Source organism: Poecilia reticulata, chromosome 20 (assembly GCF_904066995.2).
Source record: "Poecilia reticulata chromosome 20, P_reticulata-male-v2, whole genome shotgun sequence".
NCBI lineage: Eukaryota > Metazoa > Chordata > Actinopteri > Cyprinodontiformes > Poeciliidae > Poecilia > Poecilia reticulata.
The window spans coordinates 26,501,518-26,526,301 of record NC_088849.1 but is presented as its reverse complement, the minus strand read 5'-3'; the positions used below and the strand labels follow the sequence as shown (position 1 = coordinate 26,526,301).

At 50.5% G+C, this 24,784-nt stretch overlaps 1 protein-coding gene across 1 annotated transcript in view; it reads left to right on the top strand.

Annotated features, from left to right (window-relative positions):
- LOC103456963 (sodium channel protein type 5 subunit alpha-like) overlaps window positions 1-24,784 on the top strand; it is a 167,256-nt gene that overhangs the window by 33,298 nt on the left and 109,174 nt on the right. The window contains exons 2-7 of the mRNA XM_081601625.1: window positions 5,388-5,552; window positions 6,467-6,610; window positions 6,893-7,011; window positions 14,362-14,451; window positions 14,847-14,975; window positions 23,196-23,287. Of these exons, the coding sequence (XP_081457751.1) occupies window positions 5,430-5,552; window positions 6,467-6,610; window positions 6,893-7,011; window positions 14,362-14,451; window positions 14,847-14,975; window positions 23,196-23,287 (697 nt within the window). The 5' untranslated portion in view covers window positions 5,388-5,429. The remainder of the gene's footprint in view (window positions 1-5,387; window positions 5,553-6,466; window positions 6,611-6,892; window positions 7,012-14,361; window positions 14,452-14,846; window positions 14,976-23,195; window positions 23,288-24,784) is intronic.

Here is a 24,784-nt window from a genome sequence, read left to right as displayed (position 1 = left end):
CAGACAGGAAACCACAGAGAGAGAGAGAGGAAACCAGGGAGAGAGAGAGACAGGAAACCAGGGAGAGAGAGAGGAAACCAGAATCCTGGTCTTATTCAGTGAAATCAGGATGTTTTCGTCTAACTGACCAATCAGACGTCTCGTCCATAAATCATCTTCAGCTCCTCGTCGGCTCAGTTTGTTCCGCAGAAGGAAAATCCACAGAATTGAAGCGTTTATCTGATGACGTGATTCTCTGAGAGAAAATCCTGCATCAGATCCGTCCTCAGTCCCGACGCGCCGCCATCCGTCCGCCATTTTGAACCTGGGACCAGATTGTTGGATTTCCTTCGTCTTCGTGTGGATCTTTATTGGTTCTGTTTGGGATTCTCCGGGTCATTTAGATCAGCAGCTGGGGTCCAAAGTGCGGTTCAGGGGCCATATGTGGCCCTTGCGGTGGGTTTGTGGCCCCTTGATGCAGCTTAGATGGACACGTTTTGGGTTTTTCAAACAGACGTAACAGATTTATGTTGGAAAACATTGTTTTCCTTTAGCTTGTGCCTCTGCAGCTTTTAAACTTAGCAGCCAGTGAGATGCGATGAGAGACGGCGCTGCTGGGGAGGGAGCGGCGACGCTGCAGCGGTGCTGCAGAACATTACATCAGCGGACGTGGGGGAATCTCGTCCTGCATCGCCATGGCGACGCCCCGGTCCCCTCCGTCCTCTGCCAGCCGGGCTTGGCGTCCTGCCTGGATTCACTGAATCATGTCCGGCGGGTCGGCGGCGCCTTGACCGAACGCGGCGCCTTCTCCTCTCAGACTAATTGGATTGAAGGTGCTGCGCTTTCCCACTGAAACATGGGACCTCGAACGCACCGCGTAGTCCATACATGTTCTGCTGGGTCCCATCAGGGCCCCATCAGTGTACCATCAGGGTCCCATCAAGGCACCATAAGTGTACCATCAGGGTCCCATCAGTGTACCATCAGGGTCCCATCAGGGCACCATCAGGGTCCCATCAGGGCACCATCAGGGTCCCATCAAGGCGCCATCAGTGTACCATCAGGGTCCCATCAGGGCACCATCAGTGTACCATCAGGGTCCCATCAGGGCGCCATCAGTGTACCATCAGGGTCCCATCAGTGTACCATCAGGGTCCCATCAGGGCGCCATCAGTGTACCATCAGGGTCCCATCAGTGTACCATCAGGGTCCCATCAGGGCGCCATCAGTGTACCATCAGGGTCCCATCAGGGTCCCATCAGGGCGCCATCAGTGTACCATCAGGGTCCCATCAGTGTACCATCAGGGTCCCATCAGGGCACCATCAGGGTCCCATCAGGGCACCATCAGGGTCCCATCAAGGCGCCATCAGTGTACCATCAGTGTACCATCAGGGTCCCATCAGGGCACCATCAGGGTCCCATCAAGGCGCCATCAGTGTACCATCAGTGTACCATCAGGGTCCCATCAGGGCGCCATCAGTGTACCATCAGGGTCCCATCAGGGCGCCATCAGTGTACCATCAGGGTCCCATCAGGGCGCCATCAGGGTCCCATCAGGGCGCCATCAGTGTACCATCAGGGTCCCATCAGTGTACCATCAGTGTACCATCAGGGTCCCATCAGGGCGCCATCAGGGTACCATCAGGGTCCCATCAGTGTACCATCAGGGTCCCATCAGTGTACCATCAGGGTCCCATCAGGGCACCATCAGTGTACCATCAGGGTCCCATCAAGGTACCATCAGGGCCCAGTCAGGGCCCCATCATTTCAGGCTAAAACTGATGGATTTGTCTTGTTGAGTCAGCTTTTATTCAGATCGTTTCAGTCCCTGATGATCTGATTGGTCAGACTGAAGCTCTGATGATCTGATTGGTCAGACTGAAGCTCTGATGATCTGATTGGTCAGACTGAAGCTCTGATGATCTGATTGGTCAGACTGAAGCTCCAGCCAGTGGGAAGCTTTGAATAGGCCAGGGAAGCAGCAGCGCCCCCTAACTGCGCTGCCTCCAAAATGCAGCCCAGAGCTTCCAGGAAGTTCCTGGTTCTGGAGGAGGAACGGGTTGAGATGAAACGATGTGAACCATTACGGACCGGACCGGTCCAGCAGAACTTCCCTTCAGAGGCTGAGCAGATCCGTGGGAGCCCGTCTGCAAGTTACACTGTAAAAAATAAACATTTTATTCATTTAGGAGAAACAAAGGCAGTCGTTTTATTCAATTTACCAATTAAATCTTTAGCTAACTAGCTAAATAGTTAGCTTGTTATCTGACTAGCTAAATAGTTAGCTTGTTAACTGACTAGCTAAATAGTTAGCTTGTTAACTGACTAGCTAAATAGTTAGCTTGTTAGATAATTAGTTATGTATCAATAAGTGGAAGTGGACTACCAAAATAAAAGCTTGTACTTCTGATCTTCTTCATGATCTCGTGTTGTTTCGTTTTTATCAGTCGAGTTTCTCAGCGATCGTTTTCGCATCCAAGCCATTAGTTTTGGATTTAGTTTTATTTTGAAAGTCTAGCTTTTCCCGGATTGGTGGTTCTTGTTTTTCTGGGTCCATTTAAAGGTTCTGATCGGTTCTGCTGCCGAGATGAAGTTCTACAGTCAAACCATTTCATTCATATCGGTTCAGTCTGCTGACCCCACAGCATGCTGCTGCCACCACCGTGCCGCTCTGCTGGCGTTCGGTTTTTGGTTTCATGATTCAGTTTGCTCCACACGATGAGAGGAAACAGAGTTTCTGACATGGACACTTTAACATTTCTCAGCGTGGAACTAGCAGAATGCTACAATTGGTCCATTTAACATCTGAAACTCCTGCTTCGTCCGCCATCGTTCAGATTACCTGCAATGCATCTTGGGAAAGCGTGAGCTGGGGAATATGCGCCTCAGTGACTTGATGGACATTAAAACGTGACCTCTGAATGTTTCTGCCCCTCAATTTGAACCCAAACCCAATGAGCTGAAATCCAAGATGGCCGACGCGTAAGGCTAGCTGAAGGAACAGCCGTTTCCTAGGAAACCCGCCTCATGTTTTCACGCCTCGTCGGTGAATAGATGCATGAAATGTAAAGAGATAAAGTTAAACGAGAGCCGTTGGAGCCGATGGCGGTTGCCGTGGTAACTGAGCATAAAACAAGCTAACCTCTGGTTTTCCGGCTTTCGGCTGGACTTGGTAGAACATTTATAAACGTAATTCATGTTTTGGCCGTTAGTTCAACATTGGGCGTGTCTTCCAGTCAGACTGCCTCACCGCTGCTGTCGAGCTGTAGATGATTTCAGCAGGTTTATCGTTTCCCTGATGAGTCCTGAGCTTTTAGTACGTGACAAAGTGAGGCAGCAGAATGGAAAGCAGGGCTGAGGAGCTCATCAGGAGCTACTGTACTTGACGTGTGTGTGTGTGTGTGTGTGTGTGTGTGTGTGTGTGTGTGTGTGTGTGTGTGTGTGTGTGTGTGTGTGTGAGACTGAGTGGATGACAGCATTTGATAAGAACAGGAACCAGAGCCAACTTTTCCTTTCATGTGGACACAAACACACACTGCAGAAATCAGATTTGAGAGCTGTGAAGAAGAAATGCATGAAGGCTTGAAAAACGAGGCCTGTCCAATCATTGGATTAGGCTCCGCAGCAGATGGCCTGGACACACACCTGTTAAACACTCACACACTCTCAGTCTAGGCTTTTGAAGCTAACAGCATTAGCTGCTAGCGGCTTCGCTTTCTTCTGCTTGGCTGCGGTAAACCACTACTGTCCACTGGGATTTCTAAATGAACCAGTAAAAGTTAACAGATTATTACTTTCTGAATGTTGGGCAGATGAACAGGGAGCCAAACGAGGGTCTGTGGTTCCTTCAGCTGCTGTAGCTAAATCACTGATTTATCAGGTCAATCAGTCTGATATAGTATTAAAAACAGGAATTATGTTTCATTCGCACTGAAAAATATGTACATCCTATTGCTGCTGCTTAAACAAAACTATCATTTGGTTATTAATTAAACTAATTTACTGATACTTCTTGATAAGAAACTAGCAACTAGCTAGCAGCACAATAACAATAAAAAACATCCATCTAGGATAGAAGCAGCTTTAGCTAATTGTTAGTCAAAAAGTAAAGAGCCTGTCAGAGTTCAGTGTGGAGACGGATCATGAAACATCGGCGGTAATTTTACTCTGTCTGTCCTGAAAGCTGCATCATCACATCCTGTGAGGTTCTCTATGCTACGCTAACCTAGTTAGCTTAAAATTACTGAATAATAAGAAACAAACCACAGTTGGGACTGGAGTTTGTTTTCAAGCTTAAAATGGATTCTTATAAGCTAGCAGCTACTATTGTAGCCTTTAGCATATTTGCTAAAGGTTAGCATCTATAAGAGCATCTAACTTTTATAGATTTTATAAGTTAGCAGCTATCATAGTTGCTACATTAGCAGCTAATGGGTTAGCAGCTGTAGGGGTGACAGGTTGGCAGCTAATGCTGTTGATGGAGGTGAGCAGGGAATATATTTTCCACATGTTAGCAGATATTATAGTAGCCAAATGACAGCGGCTAAAACAGCAGTCACAGGTTTGACGCTAATTTAGCTGCTACATGATAACAGCTAAATGTTTAAAGCAAGTGAGCAGCTGCTGGAGAATGTTGTTAGAAGCTTGTAATGGCATCAGCCTTTATCTGGTTTAATAAATAATAATGACTAAATAATGAATAAAAATGCTTTTTGAAGATCTGTTTGCTAATCTTTGATGCTAATCTGAGAAAATATGTAACCCAGAAAGTAGCATCAACATTCCTTTAGTGTTAGCATGTTATATTCAGGCTTCATTTGTTCCCCTGACAGATATTTTGACATGTAATTACTACACAGTATGTACTTATTAGAAAGTTAAACCTAATTGTTTGATTCCCTGACAGTCGACGGCACCTTAAAACAGACCAAGCTGCAGATTATTGACTGTAACATTCAGCAGACAGTTGTTGCTTTTATGGGATCTCCTGTTGAAACTGGAGCAAAGACCAACGGATGGTTCAGGGAACCCAGAGCGTGCAGTAAGCGGCGTCAGGAGGAGGTAGATGAGTTTCTCAGGCTGATTGCTGGCTGTTGGAGTGCGGCTCTAATGATGCTGTGGGTCGTCCTGAGCGGCAGGTCGCCGTCTCAGAGGACGTAATCAAACCGCCACATCATCCTCACTCTGCAGGTCCTCGAATCAAACGCTCCTCATCTCATGATTTAACGATCCCAAATATTCTCAACAGGTGTCTGAACAGTCTGACACCCGATTACAGGAGGAGGCTGGTTTCTGGAGCAAAGGCATGAAAACATGAAGACAGTCTTTGTTTCTGTTTGAGGCAGTTTAGAGGCTGGTGCAGCAGAATGACGGTGAGAAATGAGCGTGTGGTCTGTGTGTCTGCAGCTGGTACACCGGGCCAGTCAGCAGCAGGATCAGGATGAGAAGATGGCTGGCTGTGTGTTTCCAATGGGACCAGAGAGCTTTAAGCGCTTCACGCCGGACTCCCTGGCGGCCATCGAACAGCGCATCGCCCAGGAGGAGGCCCGACGCAAAAAGCAGTACCAGGAGGTACGTATGCACCCGCCTGGCGCCCGCCTGGGCCGGCGCCCGCCTGGGAACACTACCCAGTTTACCTCCTTAACGGGTTGTCGGCTAACCCAGGTTAGCCTTCATTGTTGGCTAGCATCCGTTGAACATGAACAAATTTAACTCTGAAGTTAAACATGTTCATGTTTTCCACTGAAATCTGAAGTTTTTGTGTAAAACTGAAACGTTTTAGTTCCTGAGTGAAGCTTCAGGTCTGATCCAGTTGGTGTCAAACATTTGGGCAGCAAAAGTTTTTGTTTGTGCCAAATAGCATTAAAAACGTTTCCAGAGGTCAGAGGTCGTCATCAAAAGCAGCACAAATGAAAATGTTTGCAGCAAAATCACATTTGAGTTGATTGACACCAAATTGATTGGTGATTGACGTCCAACTTCGCTCAGATTAAAACCCAGGAGGATTTTTGTTTTGTTGGGTCAAATCGCGATGCTAAGCTAACTGATGCTACGTTAGCGCTCAATTCAGAGTTGAAATGCGATTTAATTTTTCTTTTAATTTAGTTTTTTGTGTCTTATTTCTTACATTTCATTAAATGCGACTTCTGTGTGACTCGCTTTGGGGTCGGAAAGCGTAAAGATGGCCGCCGCCGCCGCCGTCTGTGGATGGATTTCATCTCAGAGCATCGTCACCAGACGAGCCGTTGTTTATGTCCAGTTTGGCTGTTTTATTATTGTGACGCATCAGTAACGTAAGAGTCGGATAAAATGCGACGTCTGAGTTGGTTCCACATCCAGAGGGTTTTTGGGGCGAGTAGATCTGAACCGGGCCGCTCAGATCAGATCTGAGCAAATAAATCAGTTCCACTCCAAAACAGGAAGTTCCTGTTCGCTCACTGAACCAGCCGAAACGGCGTAATGATGAATGTTGTTCTGTCTGTAAGGACCTGGGCGACGTGGAGCTGCCCCGGCCCCGGCCCGACCTGGAGGCGGGGAAGCAGCTGCCCCGGATCTTTGCCGACATCCCGTCTCACCTGGTGGGCGTCCCCCTGGAGGACATCGACCCCTACTACTTCAGGGACCGGAGGGTAGCGTCCTGTCCACACGTCTAAGCTTTTCACAATAAGATCCTCCATTTATTCCCAGGTTTTGGCAGCGAAAGGCTTCCGTAACTCTGCTCTTGAAATTCAAAGCAGCTAAAACCTGCACTGCTTATTACATCAGTATGTAAATATTGTTCTAATGAATGAGTCCATATGAAAATCCTGACGTCCATCATGAAACCAGCAGGAGCTGCTTGTTTGTTTTAAACGGGTTGGATCATTTTTTGCAGTGTGCAGACGTGGTTTTTGCCGTTTGTGTCTCTGCAGACGTTCATAGTGCTGAACAAAGGGAAGGCCATCTTCCGCTTCAGCGCCACGGCGGCGCTCTACACCTTCAGCCCGTTCCACCCCGTCCGCCGGCTCGCCATCCGGATCCTGGTCCATTCATATCCTTCACTCTGCCGGGGGTCAGAGGTCAGGCAGGCTGGGCCTGCTCTGTGTTTGTTGGAGTTTAAAGAGAACGGGGGTCATAATTAGACGATTAAAGGGACATTTCACAGATTTGACTCCCTGGTAAATGTCCTGGTTTTGAGCCCAAACATGCAGAACCGAGGCGGGAAACAGATTCCGACTCTAATCTCCACTGACCACAAACGTCTCTGCTGACTTGTAATTTCAGATAAACTCACTTGTTTCGCTCCCAGTCCAGCGATTAGCGCCGCCTTTACATGGCAGCGAATAGATGGTGATGTAAGAGCATTTCCTCCATTAATCAGCAGAATAATGAAGCTACTTTCTCTAAAAGCACTTGCTGCTGAAACACCAGCACACTGACTTATCCCATTAAAAGCTCAATTATGGCTGCAAACAAATCTATTTTCTCCCCCCGAACATTAACAGCTCAGCAGGCCGGGCGGCTGCAGCTGGAGCCAAGCCACCGGCTCGTTCTGCAGGAGGAAGGTTTTTATTTCAGGATGCAGAAACGGGAGGTGTGGCCCCATGATCGACCTCTGACCTCTGGTTCGGCTTCAATTCGTATGTGAGCGCCCCCACAGGCCAGGAGGGGAACAGGTTGCTCAGAGGGTTTGGGTGGTTTGAGCTACATGTTAGCATCTAGATGCTATTTGAGGCTAGCGTAGCTTCACTGCTAGGCTAGCTCCTTGTAGCACAACCCCAGTGTTTTCCACCAGATGGTGCAGGAGCTGAAAGCAGCAGCTCTGTTTCCCTGCTTGTTGTTAGCGGATGTGCATCAGATTTACGGGGCACCAGAAACGTGCAGCGGAGACAAAGGTTCCTCTCTGGACTTATAAAAATATAAAAGACGTAGCTAAAAATGAAAGTGTTGACATTTTCATGTAATTGCCACAAACATAAATGCTGGTGTTGAAAAGACACTTCATGTGGTTATACTTTCAAATTTACTGACATTTATTGATTCTCTCATGCAAAAAAAAGGAAAAATGGTAAAATTAACATTTTAGTGAGATTTTTTTTTAAATCAAAATTCTTATGGCGATAAATTTTCCTGGATGAATGATGAACACTCAGCTCTGTTTAGGAATCAGTCGACACAAAACTGGATCCTTTGTTTGAATATTAGTTATTTCCATCAAATAAATGTCAGATTCGTCGCGTTGGTGTTAAATTAAATCAGTATTTCTGTTTTCTGCCAGCTGATTTAGTTCAGATTATTGTTTATATTTGCTCAGATTAACCAGATAATTTTTCTAATCCGTCTCGTCTCTGAACTGAGCTGGTAGAGACGATGTGGACATAATAAATTCCTCCTCTGCTGATATTAAATGCTGTAGCGATAAATAAAATGTAGAGGATTTTTTAAATTACGCTTCATTAAAATGAAAACAGAAGCTGGCAGCGCGGAGGAAACGTGTCTCAGAGCTTTTAGGCCCACACGTCGTCAGTCACTCAGGCGGTTTAATCGCTGCTGCCGAAAACGGCCAGGAATCCCGGTGACCAGATTTACCTGGACGGACTCCAGACCCGACGGACGGACGGACAGGTATCGCCACAAAACGCCCGCCGACCTCAAACAGGAACAGGAAGTATCGACCGGCTTTAATCAGAGCAGATCTGCACACACACACACACACACACACACACACACACACACACACACACACACACACACACACACACACAGAAATAAACAGTCAGTTAAAACGCAGCTGGTCTAAAACGCGACTCTTTACCAGAACCTGATGTTTAAATTACAGGTTAATTAAATCAGATTCATTTTTTCCGCATTATAATCATAAAAACTGAATTTCTCGAAGTTTAGGAAACTGAGGCTTTTAGCAAATAGAAATAACTTTGGTGATTCTAGTTGAAGTGAAACATAAAACTTTAATATGATTTGACTAAAGAAAAGGAAAGTATTTACATGAATAAACTCATATAGGCCAACGTCTATATATGGTAGCGACTTCCTGTTGTAGACGCTTTGATTCTGTGGTTTAATTATGTTTACAGCCCAATAAAAAGGCTCTAAGTGTTTCTGTAAAGATTCATTTTCTGGCTCTAGAAGCAAACTGTGTGACCTTTGACCTCTGAATGTAAAGAAAACAGCCGAGTGAAGCTGGTTTCACCGTTAAACCTTCATGCTTCAGGCATGGTGGTGGGAACTGTGGTGCATTGGCCACGCCCACGTTGGCTCCTCCCCCGGCCACGCCCACGTTGGCTCCTCCCCTCTGATCCCACCCCCTCTGGCTCCTCCCCCCGGCCACGCCCCCTTGGGCTTCTCCCCTCTGATCCAGCCCCTCTGGCTCCTCCCCTCAGGCCCCGCCCCTCAGGCCCCGCCCCCTCTGGCTCCTCCCCTCTGATCCAGCCCCTCTGGCTCCTCCCCTCCGGCCCCACCCCCTCTGGCTCCTCCCCCCGGCCACGCCCCCTCTGGCTCCTCCCCTCTGATCCAGCCCCTCTGGCTCCTCCCCTCAGGCCCCGTCCCTCAGGCCCCGCCCCCTCTGGCTCCTCCCCTCTGATCCAGCCCCTCTGGCTCCTCCCCTCCGGCCCCACCCCCTCTGGCTCCTCCCCCCGGCCACGCCCCCTCTGGCTCCTCCCCTCTGATCCAGCCCCTCTGGCTCCTCCCCTCCGGCCCCGCCCCTCTGGCTCCAGGCCAACATGTCAGTCGTTACTTCACGCCTCCACTGCCTCCATCCTCATCGGCTATTTTTACAGCGGGACGCGGCTGCTGGAGGCCGCCGCGCTGCCGTCGTCACGGGGACCGGCGGGTGAGGAGGTCGGCGGCGAGGTGTGTGTGTGTGTGTGTGTGTGTGTGTGTGTGTGTGTGTGAGTGAAGTGGACCTGCCGTCTGGAAGTGTTTGTGGAGGATGAAGTGTGTTCTGGATCGCTGCCCGACCGCGGCGGCGCCACCCTGAGAGGCTGCGGCGTGATCCGCAGACACACTCACTAATTCTCCATCAGAACCGCTTTTATCTGACAGAACCCATCCAAACGGGTCCGTCACTCCGGCGCTGGCCGCCCGGCTCCGGAGGTGTGAGAAACTCTCAGGATGGAGGTTCTGGTTCTGAGGAAGGCAACCGACACCGCAGAACCGGAGACTGAAGCAACCAGAACTAAACCACAGTTCTGCCATAAAACACTGAAATGGAAAAAGACGAGGAAACGTGATGCAGGTTTTCTGACCCGGTGGGTTTTTAAGACTTATAGTTTTAATTTAACATTTTCCAGAACCATCACAAGGTGACTGAGTCTAAACAATAAACACCCAAACAATTAATGTAGTTTCCCAGAGAAAATGATTTGATATTTTAATTTTAAAACGTATCTAAACTCTGTGAAAGCTAAGCTCCGCCCCCTGACAGACTCCAGCCGAGTGGGCGGGGCCAACGGGCTATGTGGGCGTGGCCAAGTGTAGGAATGAGCAGCATGAGGGAATTCAATTGGCTGCTATATTTAGATATTTATTTTCAAAAAGCTCTTCTTCTCTCCTGCCCTCTTCAGGCCGAACGGTGGCTATGCAGCCTGGTTGGGGTCACCAAACCCCTCGCTCAGACACGCCCCCTGGTGGCGAGTCAGGGGCTGGAAGCGTTTCCTGTTGCTGCTTCACATGTTGCTGGAAACGTCTGAACCCTGAGGCTAACGCTAACTCAGAAAACTAAACCTGTCATGAGTTGCTCTGTTGAAGGACAGAGCCTGAGAAGTTGCTAAGCTACCAGGTAGCTTTTCCCTCATTATGATGGCCCCGCCTCCCACTGTATTGGCTCCGCCCACTTCGCTGTCAGGGGGCGGGGCTAAACGTTAGCATGGTTTAGTTAAAGTACTTCCTCCCTAAAGGGCTGGTTCCCCCAAAAATACATGGAAAAGCCTCCTGCAGCTCACCTCGCTATGCTAGCTGCTAGCATAGCGGCACCTCGCTATGCTAGCAGCTAGCACCTGAGATGCTACAAAGGGTGAATCTGATTGATTTAAAAACATAAAGACCACAACAATAAAAGCACCAGTATGTTTAGAGCTTATAAGGAAAATGAATTTTGTCAGAGTGGGGTGATGTTGAGCGCTTATGTCTAATCAGCATCTTACCTACAGTTGATTCTCTTATCACCTACATTTAGACAAATGTAGGCTGTTTTTATCAGCTGAAGCTTCAGTTTCTTGGTTGTTGACGGTTTTAACCCAGAAGACAAAGGAAACGTCGACTCGATCGGGTCGCCTGGAGGGGAAAGATGGCGGAATCTGTGGAAATGAGGCAGTGGGAGGAAGACGGATCCCGTGGAGGAAGTGGGAGGTGTAATGACATTAGCTGTACGGTGGCCTGGGAGGGCCACAGCATCAGGGCTACCATTAGCTGATAATTAGCCTCTGGCTGCGCGGCGTGGGGACGTTTGTTTGTCGAGCGCTAACCGTATTATCTCACCAGCTGCCAGCCGCAGCCCAGTCAACAAGTTTTGAGTTTGGGCCGCTCTCGCTCCGGCAGCATGTTCCTTCTGCCAAATTACAATAATTATGATTCATTTATAGCCGTGATTGACGGCCGCGCCGGCTTCCTCCACCCAGCGCGGCAGGTGAAGGTGATATTTAACCTGCTCTGCTGCTGCCGCCGCTCTGGAAACGTCCCACTCCCCATTATGACGTGATCAGAGTGGGCTCCCCTGTGAGGGGGGCGCTAATGGCACATTAATTTGCTGTATTGAAAGTGGCAGGGATCAGAGGGAGGCGAGGACTCTTCATCTTTATTTGGCTCTAATGAGACGTGGAGGGTAAACTCCTCCCTGACGGCTAACATCAGACGTTTGAGCCGAGACTCAGAGAAAAGCTGCAGTTCCCAGAATTTTAACGTTAAGACGTTTTACCTCCGTGACTAAGAGCTGCAAATTACAGAAAATGACTGTCAATTCAGAGAAACGGTTTTTCTCTCTTGTCCGACCAGCAGCCGGTTTTTAGCTCCTCACGTGTTTCACTAACTTCAGATCGGATTCATGCGGCAGATTCCACCTGCCTGCTCCGACCAGTGGCGCAAAAAGTGGGTATGCAGGGTGTGCAACGCAGAGGGGCGCAGCACCAGAGGGGGCGTCAAAACCCCGTCTGGAGGGGGCGCCAAAACCCCGTCGCCCATCTGGAGGGGGCGTCAAAACCCCGTCTGGAGGGGGCGCCAAAACCCCATCTGGAGGGGGCGCCAAAACCCCGTCTGGAGGGGGCGCCAAAGCCCCGTCTGGAGGGGGCGCCAAAACCCCGTCTGGAGGGGGCGCCAAAACCCCATCTGGAGGGGGCGCCAAAACCCCGTCGCCCATCTGGAGGGGGCGCCAAAACCCCGTCGCCCATCTGGAGGGGGCGCCAAAACCCCGTCTGGAGGGGGCGCCAAAACCCCGTCTGGAGGGGGCGCCAAAACCCCGTCGCCCATCTGGAGGGGGCGCCAAAACCCCGTCGCCCATCTGGAGGGGGCGCCAAAACCCCGTCGCCCATCTGGAGGGGGCGCCAAAACCCCGTCTGGAGGGGGCGCCAAAACCCCGTCTGGAGGGGGCGCCAAAACCAAAACCCCGTCTGGAGGGGGCGCCAAAACCCCATCTGGAGGGGGCGCCAAAACCCCGTCTGGAGGGGGCGCCAAAACCCCGTCTGGAGGGGGCGCCAAAACCCCGTCGCCCATCTGGAGGGGGCGCCAAAACCCCGTCGCCCATCTGGAGGGGGCGCCAAAACCCCGTCTGGAGGGGGCGCCAAAACCCCGTCTGGAGGGGGCGCCAAAGCCAAAACCCCGTCTGGAGGGGGCGCCAAAACCCCATCTGGAGGGGGCGCCAAAACCCCGTCTGGAGGGGGCGCCAAAACCCCGTCTGGAGGGGGCGCCAAAACCCCGTCGCCCATCTGGAGGGGGCGCCAAAACCCCGTCGCCCATCTGGAGGGGGCGCCAAAACCCCGTCTGGAGGGGGCGCCAAAACCCCGTCTGGAGGGGGCGCCAAAGCCAAAACCCCGTCTGGAGGGGGCGCCAAAACCCCGTCGCCCATCTGGAGGGGGCGCCAAAACCCCGTCTGGAGGGGGCGCCAAAACCCCGTCTGGAGGGGGCGCCAAAGCCAAAACCCCGTCTGGAGGGGGCGCCAAAACCCCGTCGCCCATCTGGAGGGGGCGCCAAAACCCCGTCTGGAGGGGGCGCCAAAACCCCGTCTGGAGGGGGCGCCAAAGCCAAAACCCCGTCTGGAGGGGGCGCCAAAACCCCGTCTGGAGGGGGCGCCAAAACCAAAACCCCGTCTGGAGGGGGCGCCAAAACCCCATCTGGAGGGGGCGCCAAAACCCCGTCTGGAGGGGGCGCCAAAACCAAAACCCCGTCTGGAGGGGGCGCCAAAACCCCGTCTGGAGGGGGCGCCAAAACCCCGTCTGGAGGGGGCGCCAAAACCCCATCTGGAGGGGGCGCCAAAACCAAAACCCCGTCTGGAGGGGGCGCCAAAACCCCGTCTGGAGGGGGCGCCAAAACCAAAACCCCGTCTGGAGGGGGCGGCGCGCCGATGATGTTTTCTCGTACACGTCTGCGCGCCTCACGCTCCGTCACCTGACGCACATAACGAGGTAAATGTAGCGAGTTTTACCCTTCACGTATCGTCGCCTCGGGGTTGGGGGGGCTGAGCGTCGCTCCTTCACCCTGACGTTCCTTCCCTCGGTCGGGGGGGCCGGGGGGGGAGGGGCGATCTATGTTTTTGCATCCACCTGAATAATGTGTAGTTGCGCCCCTGGCTCCGACCAGCAGGTAAAGGTGAGACGATTTCATCGATGCAGTCAAATACCAATAAATTCACATTAAATGTTGGGAAAAAAACTTTTGAAAATGTGTAAATTTGGTCAAACTGGAAAAACCAAGTGAGCCAAAACTAAAGAGGTTCGACTGACTTTAACTGTGTGAAGCTAATATTTAATGTTATGAATGGAAACGTGAATTTATTTTGAAAAACCAGAATGTGGGAGTGAAACGTGGTCCATTCAGTTCGACTGTGGAGGGAATAAGTTTTAAATAAGACGGTAGATCTCCGTTTGTTGTTGTCATCTTACGTCCCACTGCTCTAAATGTCCCGTCTTGCTTTCGTGACGTTGCTCAGGGACAGACTAGCCGCGGCGCTACCTGCTAGCATTGGGCTGGTTTCACTTCCTGCTTCCTGTTACGAAAACAAACATCAGTAAAAACCAGCGAAGAAGAAGAAAAGTCTGAGTTTCTCGTGTTGGGGATCCCAGCTGGAGGTGAGCGCGCACGCCTCCGGATTGCGCATGTGGGGCTGACGGTTTCCATAGAAACGAGTCTGTCTTTGTCCTCCTGCGTGAGACGTTGTCCTCCTTAACCTGCTCACTTTGTTCAGCTTGTTCATCATGTGCACCATCCTGACCAACTGCTGCTTCATGGCCATGTCGGAGCCGGCCAACTGGGCCAAGTACCTGGAGTAAGTACCAGAACCGCCCAGAACCGTCCAGAACCGTCCAGAACCGCCCAGAACCGTCCAGAACCGTCCAGAACCACCCAGAACCGCCCAGAACCGCCCGCCTGCAGGGGGAGCGGACAGGAGGAGGATGAAGATGTGTTTAATGAACAGGAAGCGGCGGCGCTGAGGCGGGTCAGAGGTCAATCGTCTGGAGGAAACATGTCTGAACCCGAGGCTAACGCTAACGCTGTCAGGCTAGCTGCAGCTAAAGGGACCCATCCGTTACAGGTTCAGCCTGACGGGACGCTGTCCTCATGTCTTCCTCCGCTTCACTTGATGGAGGAGACGACATGAAGGACGTCCATCTGTTTCTGATTTATTCCTCTCTCTCTCTCTGCCCTCGCTCGCCCGCCCAGGTACACCTTCACAGGTATTTACACCTTCGAGTCGCTGATCAAGATCCTGGCCAGAGGCTTCTGTGTGGGACCCTTCACCTTCCTGAGGGACCCATGGAACTGGCTGGACTTCAGCGTCATCGTCATGGCGTGAGTCTCACTGAGAGACAGAGACAGACAGAGAGACACAGAGACAGACAGAGACACTGAGAGACAGAGACACTGAGAGAGACAGACAAAGACTGGGAGACACTGAGACGGAGACACTGAGAGAAACACAGAGATAGACAGAGACACTGAGACAGAGAGACACTGAGACTGAGACACAGAGAGACAGACAGAGAGACACTGAGAGACAGACAGAGAGACAGAGACAGACAGAGAGACACTGAGACTGAGACACAGAGAGACACTGAGACAGAGACACTGAGACAGAGACACTGAGAGACAGACAGAGAGACACTGAGAGACAGAGACACTGAGAGACACTGAGAGACAGACAGAGAGACAGAGACAGACAGAGAGACACTGAGAGACAGAGACACTGAGAGAGACACTGAGAGACAGAGACAGACAGAGAGACACTGAGAGACAGACAGAGAGACAGAGACAGACAGAGAGACACTGAGAGACAGAGACACTGAGAGAGACACTGAGAGACAGAGACAGACAGAGAGACACTGAGAGACAGACAGAGAGACAGAGACAGACAGAGAGACACTGAGAGACAGAGACACTGAGAGAGACACTGAGAGACAGAGACAGACAGAGAGACACTGAGAGACAGACAGAGAGACACTGAGAGACAGACAGAGAGACACTGAGAGACAGAGACACTGAGAGAGACACTGAGAGACAGAGACAGACAGAGAGACACTGAGAGACAGACAGAGAGACAGAGACAGACAGAGAGACACTGAGAGACAGAGACACTGAGAGAGACACTGAGAGACAGAGACAGACAGAGAGACACTGAGAGACAGACAGAGAGACAGAGACAGACAGAGAGACACTGAGAGACAGAGACACTGAGAGAGACACTGAGAGACAGAGACAGACAGAGAGACACTGAGAGACAGAGACAGACTGAGAGACACTGAGAGACAGACAGAGAGACAGAGACAGACAGAGAGACACTGAGAGACAGAGACACTGAGAGAGACACTGAGAGACAGAGACAGACGGAGAGACACTGAGAGACAGAGACAGACAGAGAGACACTGAGAGACAGAGACACTGAGAGACAGAGACAGACAGAGAGACACTGAGAGACAGACAGAGAGACAGAGACAGACAGAGAGACACTGAGAGACAGAGACACTGAGAGAGACACTGAGAGACAGAGACAGACAGAGAGACACTGAGAGACAGAGACAGACTGAGAGACACTGAGAGACAGACAGAGAGACAGAGACAGACAGAGAGACACTGAGAGACAGAGACAGACAGAGAGACACTGAGAGACAGAGACAGACTGAGAGACACTGAGAGACAGAGACACTGAGAGACAGAGACAGACAGAGAGACACTGAGAGACTGAGACACTGAGAGACAGACAGAGAGACACTGAGAGACAGAGACAGACAGAGAGACACTGAGAGACAGAGACATTGAGACAGAGAGACACCAGGACGAGTCCAGGAAGGTTCCCGTCCAGGCGACCCGATCAGAACCAGAACTTTCAGAGCAGAATTATTCAAACCCTTTAAATTTCTCTCATTTGATGTTTGGAAGGAAAACGCTGAAAAGTGTGGCAGGCATTTGTTTTCATCCCCCTTTTACTCAGAGACCCAGAAGTAAAATGTCTCCGGTTGGTAAATATTTACGTTAAACTGCTGATTTAATATAAAGTTTAGGAATAAAATGACTTTAAATATAAATAATAAATAATTTGCTGAGAAATGAAGCTGGAAACTGTTTTTCAGAATAAAATGAATGAATAGAAATTAACTTAAAAACTCAAAACTGTTTTATTCTCATATAAATTAATGTTTGTCATTAAATGTGAAAGATTTCATTGTATAAAATATGAGAATATTTAGTTTTAATGCATCCGGAACAAAATAAAAAATCTCTAAAACGATAAATATCCTGAGAAAAACATAAAAATATTAATTTACTTTGTTCTTCTAGAACATTTGATCCATAAAAACACTTTAAGCTTCAGAAGGAGATTAATTATGAGTTTTACATTTATTAAACATTTATAAAACGACCAGATTAAAGGCAGACAGGAAGCGAGCTCTTATTGTGAAGGAGCTGCAGGCTGCGTGTTGAGCTCTTATTGTGAAGGAGCTGCAGGCTGCATGTTGAGCTCTTATTGTGAAGGAGCTGCAGGCTCTTATTGTGAAGGGGCTGCAGGCTGCGTGTTGAGCTCTTATTGTGAAGGGGCTGCAGGCTGCGTGTTGAGCTCTTATTGTGAAGGGGCTGCAGGCTGCGTGTTGAGCTCTTATTGTGAAGGGGCTGCAGGCTCTTATTGTGAAGGAGCTGCAGGCTCTTATTGTGAAGGAGCTGCAGGCTCTTTTTGTGAAGGAGCTGCAGGCTCTTATTGTGAAGGGGCTGCAGGCTCTTATTGTGAAGGAGCTGCAGGCTCTTATTGTGAAGGGGCTGCAGGCTGTGTGTTGAGCTCTTATTGTGAAGGAGCTGCAGGCTGCGTGTTGAGCTCTTATTGTGAAGGAGCTGCAGGCTGCGTGTTGAGCTCTTAATGTGAAGGGGCTGCAGGCTCTTATTGTGAAGGAGCTGCAGGCTCTTATTGTGAAGGAGCTGCAGGCTCTTATTATGAAGGGGCTGCAGGCTGCGTGTTGAGCTCTTATTGTGAAGGGGCTGCAGGCTGCGTGTTGAGCTCTTATTGTGAAGGCGCTGCAGGCTCTTAATGTGAAGGAGCTGCAGGCTCTTTTTGTGAAGGAGCTGCAGGCTCTTATTGTGAAGGGGCTGCAGGCTCTTATTGTGAAGGAGCTGCAGGCTCTTATTGTGAAGGGGCTGCAGGCTGTGTGTTGAGCTCTTATTGTGAAGGAGCTGCAGGCTGCGTGTTGAGCTCTTATTGTGAAGGAGCTGCAGGCTGCGTGTTGAGCTCTTAATGTGAAGGGGCTGCAGGCTCTTATTGTGAAGGAGCTGCAGGCTCTTATTGTGAAGGAGCTGCAGGCTCTTATTATGAAGGGGCTGCAGGCTGCATGTTGAGGAGCTCTTATTGTGAAGGGGCTGCAGGCTGCGTGTTGAGCTCTTATTGTGAAGGGGCTGCAGGCTCTTATTGTGAAGGAGCTGCAGGCTGCGTGTTGAGCTCTTATTGTGAAGGGGCTGCAGGCTCTTATTGTGAAGGGGCTGCAGGCTCTTATTGTGAAGGGGCTGCAGGCTGCGTGTTGAGCTCTTATTGTGAAGGGGCTGCAGGCTGCGTGTTGAGCTCTTATTGTGAAGGGGCTGCAGGCTCTTATTGTGAAGGGGCTGCAGGCTCTTATTGTGAAGGGGCTGCAGGCTGCGTGTTGAGCTTTATTGTGAAGGAGCTGCAGGCTGCGTGTTGAGCCCTTATTGTGAAGGGGCTGCAGGCTGCGTGTTGAGCCCTTATTGTGAAGGGGCTGCAGGCTCTTATTGTGAAGGAGCTGCTGGCTCTTATTGTGAAGGGGCTGCAGGCTCTTATTGTGAAGGCGCTGTCAGCAGCTCCTCGTGGTTCTGATGGGATTACTGTGGAGGAGTTAAAGCTTAAAGCTGCTGCGACGCTTTAAGCTCCGGTTAGAAAGTTTTTCTTTGGTCGGTTTCAAAGCTCCGGCAGCGTCAGCAGAAACTCCGACCCGAAACTGCAGAACTTCAGAACCGACCAGGAAAACCGTCCTGAGGGACAAACGCTGGACAGGGAGACAAAGAGAGACAACTGGAAAAACGGATTCAGGGAAAATTCAACTTCCTGATGTCGTTAATCTTTGATGAAAAATTGATTTCAGATCAATAAATTGATCCTGAACTGAAACGTTGGGGCTCCGACCACCTTCAGTCCAGTAGCAGTCAGTGCTCCAACCTCCATGAAGACGCCTCTGACTGAGTCTGGGTGACTCCATCAGCTCTGCTGATCCACCTCCTTTGCTTTTGCTGCTCCAGGCGATCAGACGTGTTTGACCTTTGACCTTCTCGTCTGGGTTTTGGCCTGTAACGGATTTTTGGCTCATTCTCAGAAATATGAAAATAAAAATGGAGGGAATTCATCAGAAAGTGAACGGAAGGAAGAACTCAGCTGGCAAACATAAAACGACCTTCAGCTCTGAGGCTTTTTCTCCCCCAGCCTGACCTTTGACCTCGTCTCTGACTGATGATGGGGATCCGCTGCGGTCAGGCGGCGGGGCTGGCGTCGATGGGGCGATCAGAGGGAAACGTTTCCTCTGATGGTCGGTCAGAACCGGACCGGTCGGAGGGGAGAAGCGTGGGAACGCAGTGAGGAGGTCAGAGGTCAGCAGGTGGATCCGGTCCGTCTGTCACCATCACTGGGATGAAATCCGAGCCGGGATGCAGAACCATTAGCAGCTCCAGGATCAGATGACTGAGCTTCACCGAGGCCCAACAGGCTGGCGGCGTGCTGGCCGCCTGGCGCCGCACCGCATCGGCTGCACCGCATCGGCCGCACCGCGCCGCCTGGTACAGCGCGGCGTCAGGCGGCGCTGCGCCGGCCGCGCCGCCTGTCGCGGTGCTGGCCTGCCAGCCGCGCCGGCCGCGCGGCCTGGCGCTGTGCAGCGCCAGGCCCGCCGCACCGCGCCGCCTGATGCCGCGCCGCCTGATGCCGCGCCGCCTGACGCCGCGTTGGCCGCACCGCGCCACGCCGCCTGATGCCGCCTGGCGCCGGCGCCGCCTGACGCCGCACCGCCTGATGCCGCGCCGCCTGACGCCGCGCTGGCCGCACCGCGCCACGCCGCCTGATGCCGCCCGGCGCCGCCTGACGCCGCGCTGGCCGCACCGCGCCGGCGCTGCCTGACGCCGCGCCGCCTGATGCCGCGCCGCCTGACGCCGCGCTGGCCGCACCGCGCCACGCCGCCTGATGCCGCCTGGCGCCGGCGCCGCCTGATGCCGCGCCGCCTGACGCCGCGCTGGCCGCACCGCGCCACGCCGCCTGATGCCGCCTGGCGCCGCCTGACGCCGCGCTGGCCGCACCGCGCCGGCGCTGCCTGACGCCGCGCCGCCTGATGCCGCGCCGCCTGACGCCGCGCTGGCCGCACCGCGCCACGCCGCCTGATGCCGCCTGGCGCCGGCGCCGCCTGATGCCGCGCCGCCTGACGCCGCGCTGGCCGCACCGCGCCACGCCGCCTGATGCCGCCTGATGCCGCCTGGCGCCGCCTGATGCCGCGCTGGCCGCACCGCGCCACGCCGCCTGATGCCGCCTGGCGCCGGCGCCGCTTGATGCCGCGCCGCCTGACGCCGCGCTGGCCGCACCGCGCCACGCCGCCTGATGCCGGCGCCGCCTGATGCCGCCTGGCGCCGCCTGATGCCGCGCTGGCCGCACCGCCTGGCGCCGGCGCCGCCTGATGGCGCGCCGCCTGACGCCTCCACTGGTTCCTTCACAGCTCAACACCATCAACTGCTTAAAAACAATCACTGTTTGGTTTTTAACACTTTAAAACAGAGCAAGAAACGTCATAAATAACCATAAAATTAACAAAAATAAACAAAAATACTTAGAAAAACTTGATAGCTTTTTAATTTAGTTTTCCTCAAACATATTCTTACTTCAGTTGCGTTGATCATTTTATTCCCAATCTTCTGAAATCATGTAAAAATAATGCCACTTCTCTATGCTAAGCTAACTCATGTTAGCCTAGCGGCTCCAACAGTAAAACTTGCTTCATAAAGTATTCAGAATGTGAATTCCTCCTGAAATGTCGTATTTAGGAAACATCCTGTGAGAAAATGACTAAAATCCAACAGGAGCTTCAGTTTCCAGCCGGACTCATCAGGAAATGTTTTTATTCTCGTTTCTTTGTGTTTTTTATGTTTTTCCCAGTTAAATGCAAAAAGATGAAAATATTCTCTATAAAACAGTCGATATCTTTATGTTCTGGCCTTTTATGTATAATTGTTTCATAAAGTTTAATGACTGCCTCTACTGCTCCTGGACACCAGGCCCAGAGCATGACAGGCCCTCCGCCGTGTTCTACTGTAGCTTCATTACGTCTCAAACGTATCTCTGTATCTCAGCATCTCTGACATTAGCAGTGGAAGCTAGCAGCATCTCTGACATTAGCAGTGGAAGCTAGCAGCATCTCTGACATTAGCAGTGAAAGCTAGCAGCATCTCTGACATTAGCAGTGAAAGCTAGCAGCATCTCTGACATTAGCAGTGAAAGCTAGCAGCATCTCATTAGCAGTGGAAGCTAGCAGCATTTCATTAGCAGTGGAAGCTAGCAGCATCTCTGACATTAGCAGTGAAAGCTAGCAGCATCTCTGACATTAGCAGTGAAAGCTAGCAGCATCTCATTAGCAGTGGAAGCTAGCAGCATTTCATTAGCAGTGGAAGCTAGCAGCATCTCTGACATTAGCAGTGGAAGCTAGCAGCATCTCTGACATTAGCAGTGGAAGCTAGCAGCATCTCTGACATTAGCAGTGAAAGCTAGCAGCATCTCTGACATTAGCAGTGGAAGCTAGCAGCATCTCTGACATTAGCAGTGGAAGCTAGCAGCATCTCTGACATTAGCAGTGAAAGCTAGCAGCATCTCTGACATTAGCAGTGAAAGCTAGCAGCATCTCTGACATTAGCAGTGAAAGCTAGCAGCATCTCTGACATTAGCAGTGGAAGCTAGCAGCATCTCTGACATTAGCAGTGAAAGCTAGCAGCATCTCTGACATTAGCAGTGGAAGCTAGCAGCATCTCTGGCATTAGCAGTGGAAGCTAGCAGCATCGATCTGCAGCTCAGCTTGTTACTTTATGACCAATCAGAGGCAAAATATTTAGAAATTATACTGTAAGAGGATTTTTAGACTTTCTTATCTTTGTCTCCTTTTGTCGTTTGTTGGAAACCTGCTCCCTGCAGGATGTTAACAGAGTTTATCAAAGTAGGAAACCTGCAGGCGCTGCGAACGTTTAGGGTGCTGAGGGCCCTGAAAACTATCTCAGTCATCCCAGGTAAGGCCTCACCACCAGGGGGCGACGTGGGCAGCTCCCTCAAAGAGCACCAGAGTTAGTGTGAACGTCATCTGTCCGTGTCTGCCGTGTCCTGCAGCTCCAGCCTACCTGCTCACCCCCCACTGTCCGCCCTGTCAGAGGTCACAGGTCACCTGATCTGTCTTAAAGGGACAGTACAGAAGGAAAAGTCAGATCAGGCTAAGCTGAGCACCTGGTGGAGAACGGAGGAAATGTTCCTCCAGCTCTGGAGTTTATTACAAATTTTACTTTCGCTCCTAGAAATGTTTGCTTTTGTGATGCTAACTTTTGGAGTTTTTTGCTAAAAATTCAATAAAATGCGAGTAGCTAAGAAAATAATGTAATCTGATTACCTCTATAGTTACTCATACATAATAAGTCAGATTTTTTATGCACACAATCCTTAAATGAAGATGTTTCTATTTTTATGATGATTCATTTTAGCATGTAATGCACAATTTTGCTTGAATTTTTATCTATTCTTGCCATTTTTCCAGCACATTCAATGTTTTATTGCAGTTAAAATACATATTAAAGTTTGCTAAATCTTTAAATCAGTCTGTTCCAAAGGAATGTTTCAGGCGAATTTTGCTAATTAGCCATTTGCTATAAAATACTGGTGAGCTAGTTGAGAGCTAAGTTAACAAACATTTATTACAAGTGATGTTATCATTTTAAACGGTTTGTTTCATTCTGTACACATTCTACAGATGTTTATATTATACAAATGTTTGTGTTTAATATTTCTGCAGTTATCAGTTTAAAGTAAAAGTGAACAAATATAGTTTAATACTCTGTTGTCCAAGCTAGCATCATACGCTATGACTTTATGCTAATTACTAGCATAATTGCAGTTAGCATGCTAACTGTAATATTTGATATATTTTACTTGTCAGATTTTAATATCTTCTGTTTCTTTCCCAACACATTTAACTCAATATGAATAAATAAAAAACAGCTAACATTTTTAGCTTAATCTTGCTAGTTAGCCGTTTGCTAGCTCACAAAATCAGCAGTATAATGATCTGATCAGCATAGCAAAAGCAAACTAAAGTTATATGGCATCTGCTGTGAATATGAATTTGTGAGGGGGTGAATTTTCCTCCAGTCCTGGTCGTGTGAAGCTTCTCTGTCTGATTCCTCCTCCTCCCGTCTCTGCCTGGATCTCTCTGGTTCTCCCTGCGTGTCGGCTCGTTGCTCCATGTGGTCACATCCTTCTGTGTGTCTGTTTCTGTGCTTCTGTCTCCCGGCTTGTTGCAGATATGTCACTGAGTTTGTGGACCTGGGTAATGTGTCAGCCTTGCGGACGTTCAGGGTGCTGCGCGCGCTCAAAACCATCTCAGTCATCCCAGGTGAGGAACCCGAGGGAGACGCAGCGCCGCCCTCCTGACCCGCCGAGCTGCTAGAAATAAGTGTTTCGTATCTCCTGCTGCCCACTGAAGCTCCTCCATCTGCTGCGTCACTCCTGGAGATGAGCTCAGAGGTAGCATGCAGAACCGGGAGGCGCTGATCGGCGCCGAGTGGACAGCAGAGGCCAGGAAGGGTCCGATTGTAAATCTGAAACTGGCAAAACCCACAAACACTTTTTATATGGATTATTGATGTCCAGATTATTGTTTCTGACTTAAATACGTCTTAATGACAAAATGTTGGTTTTCTCAACCTCCTCTGCTTCATTTCATGAATCTGCCAGGTTTTCTTTACTAAAACATGAAGTTCTTGCTGAAACTCTGCAGGTTTGGTTGAGATTTCCTCCATTTTTTCCTTCATTTCCCACAATTCCAGTGGGCAGGAAGCGAACCTCATGCCGAGTCCAGTTCTGAGTCCAGTTCTGAGTCCAGTTCTGGTTCGGCCCGGTCCTCCTGTTGTCCATGGATCCGTTTCCTCCAGATCAATGTCTCAACCTGGTGATTCACGTTAAATCGTGGTGTTGAGGTTTCGTTTGGACTCGAATCATTAAATTATGATTCGTCTGGAAATGAAACTGGATGTTTTCCTTCTGGACAGAATGAGTCGGTGTCGCCGTGCAGAAGTTTCGGGTCGTTCTGAGCCTCTGTGTCCACTCTGCCTGTCGGGTTCAGAACCTTGTTGTTCCTCAGTGGTTCTGCTAGAACTCTGTCCAGCACCACAGCCAACAGGGTCGGGTCTGTTTGTGAGGAAGCAGCTGAACATTCAAACCTGGAAACGGAGGAGGTTCTGACAGCTGGTCTGTGTTCGGTTCTGTTTGTTCCGACCCACTTCGTCTGCGTCTCAGTGTAGCTTCAGCAGTTTTAGAGGGTGAAGTTGTGATTTTCAGCAGGAGGAATGTCTTATTTATCCTTTTACTCATGATATAAATGCATGATCATTAGTTTTTTAGCCTGAATCAAGATGGCCGCCCCTCAGTTTCACCTCCCTGACATCCTGACCCAACAGTGATCCAAACCCAACGGCTGTTTCCCGCCTCATGGTCCGGTACCATCTGTGTTTGGTGGTGCAGCGCTGCAGGAAATCACTCTGAGGGCCACAAATGGCCCCCGGGCCACACTTTGGACACCCCTGAACTAGAAAGTCCGGTTCGGTTGGTGAGGTGTGAACTCTAATCGACCTCTGACCTCAGTCTGGGTTCGGTTGAAGTGAACATCAAGCGGACCGGAGACCGCTCCAAAAGCAGGAAGTGGAGAACAGCGCAGGGCATCCTGGGTAAATCCAACCAAAGCTAACATGCTAGCCTAGCGCTAGCAGCAGAAATGAGCAGGTCCAATAGAACCGGGTCTACCGGACTGTCAGGAGGGAAAATCAGCCCAAAGCTCAAATGTTGGATCAAATTCGAACTCCAACTGAGTTTGTGTGAAACATGCGGCAGAGGG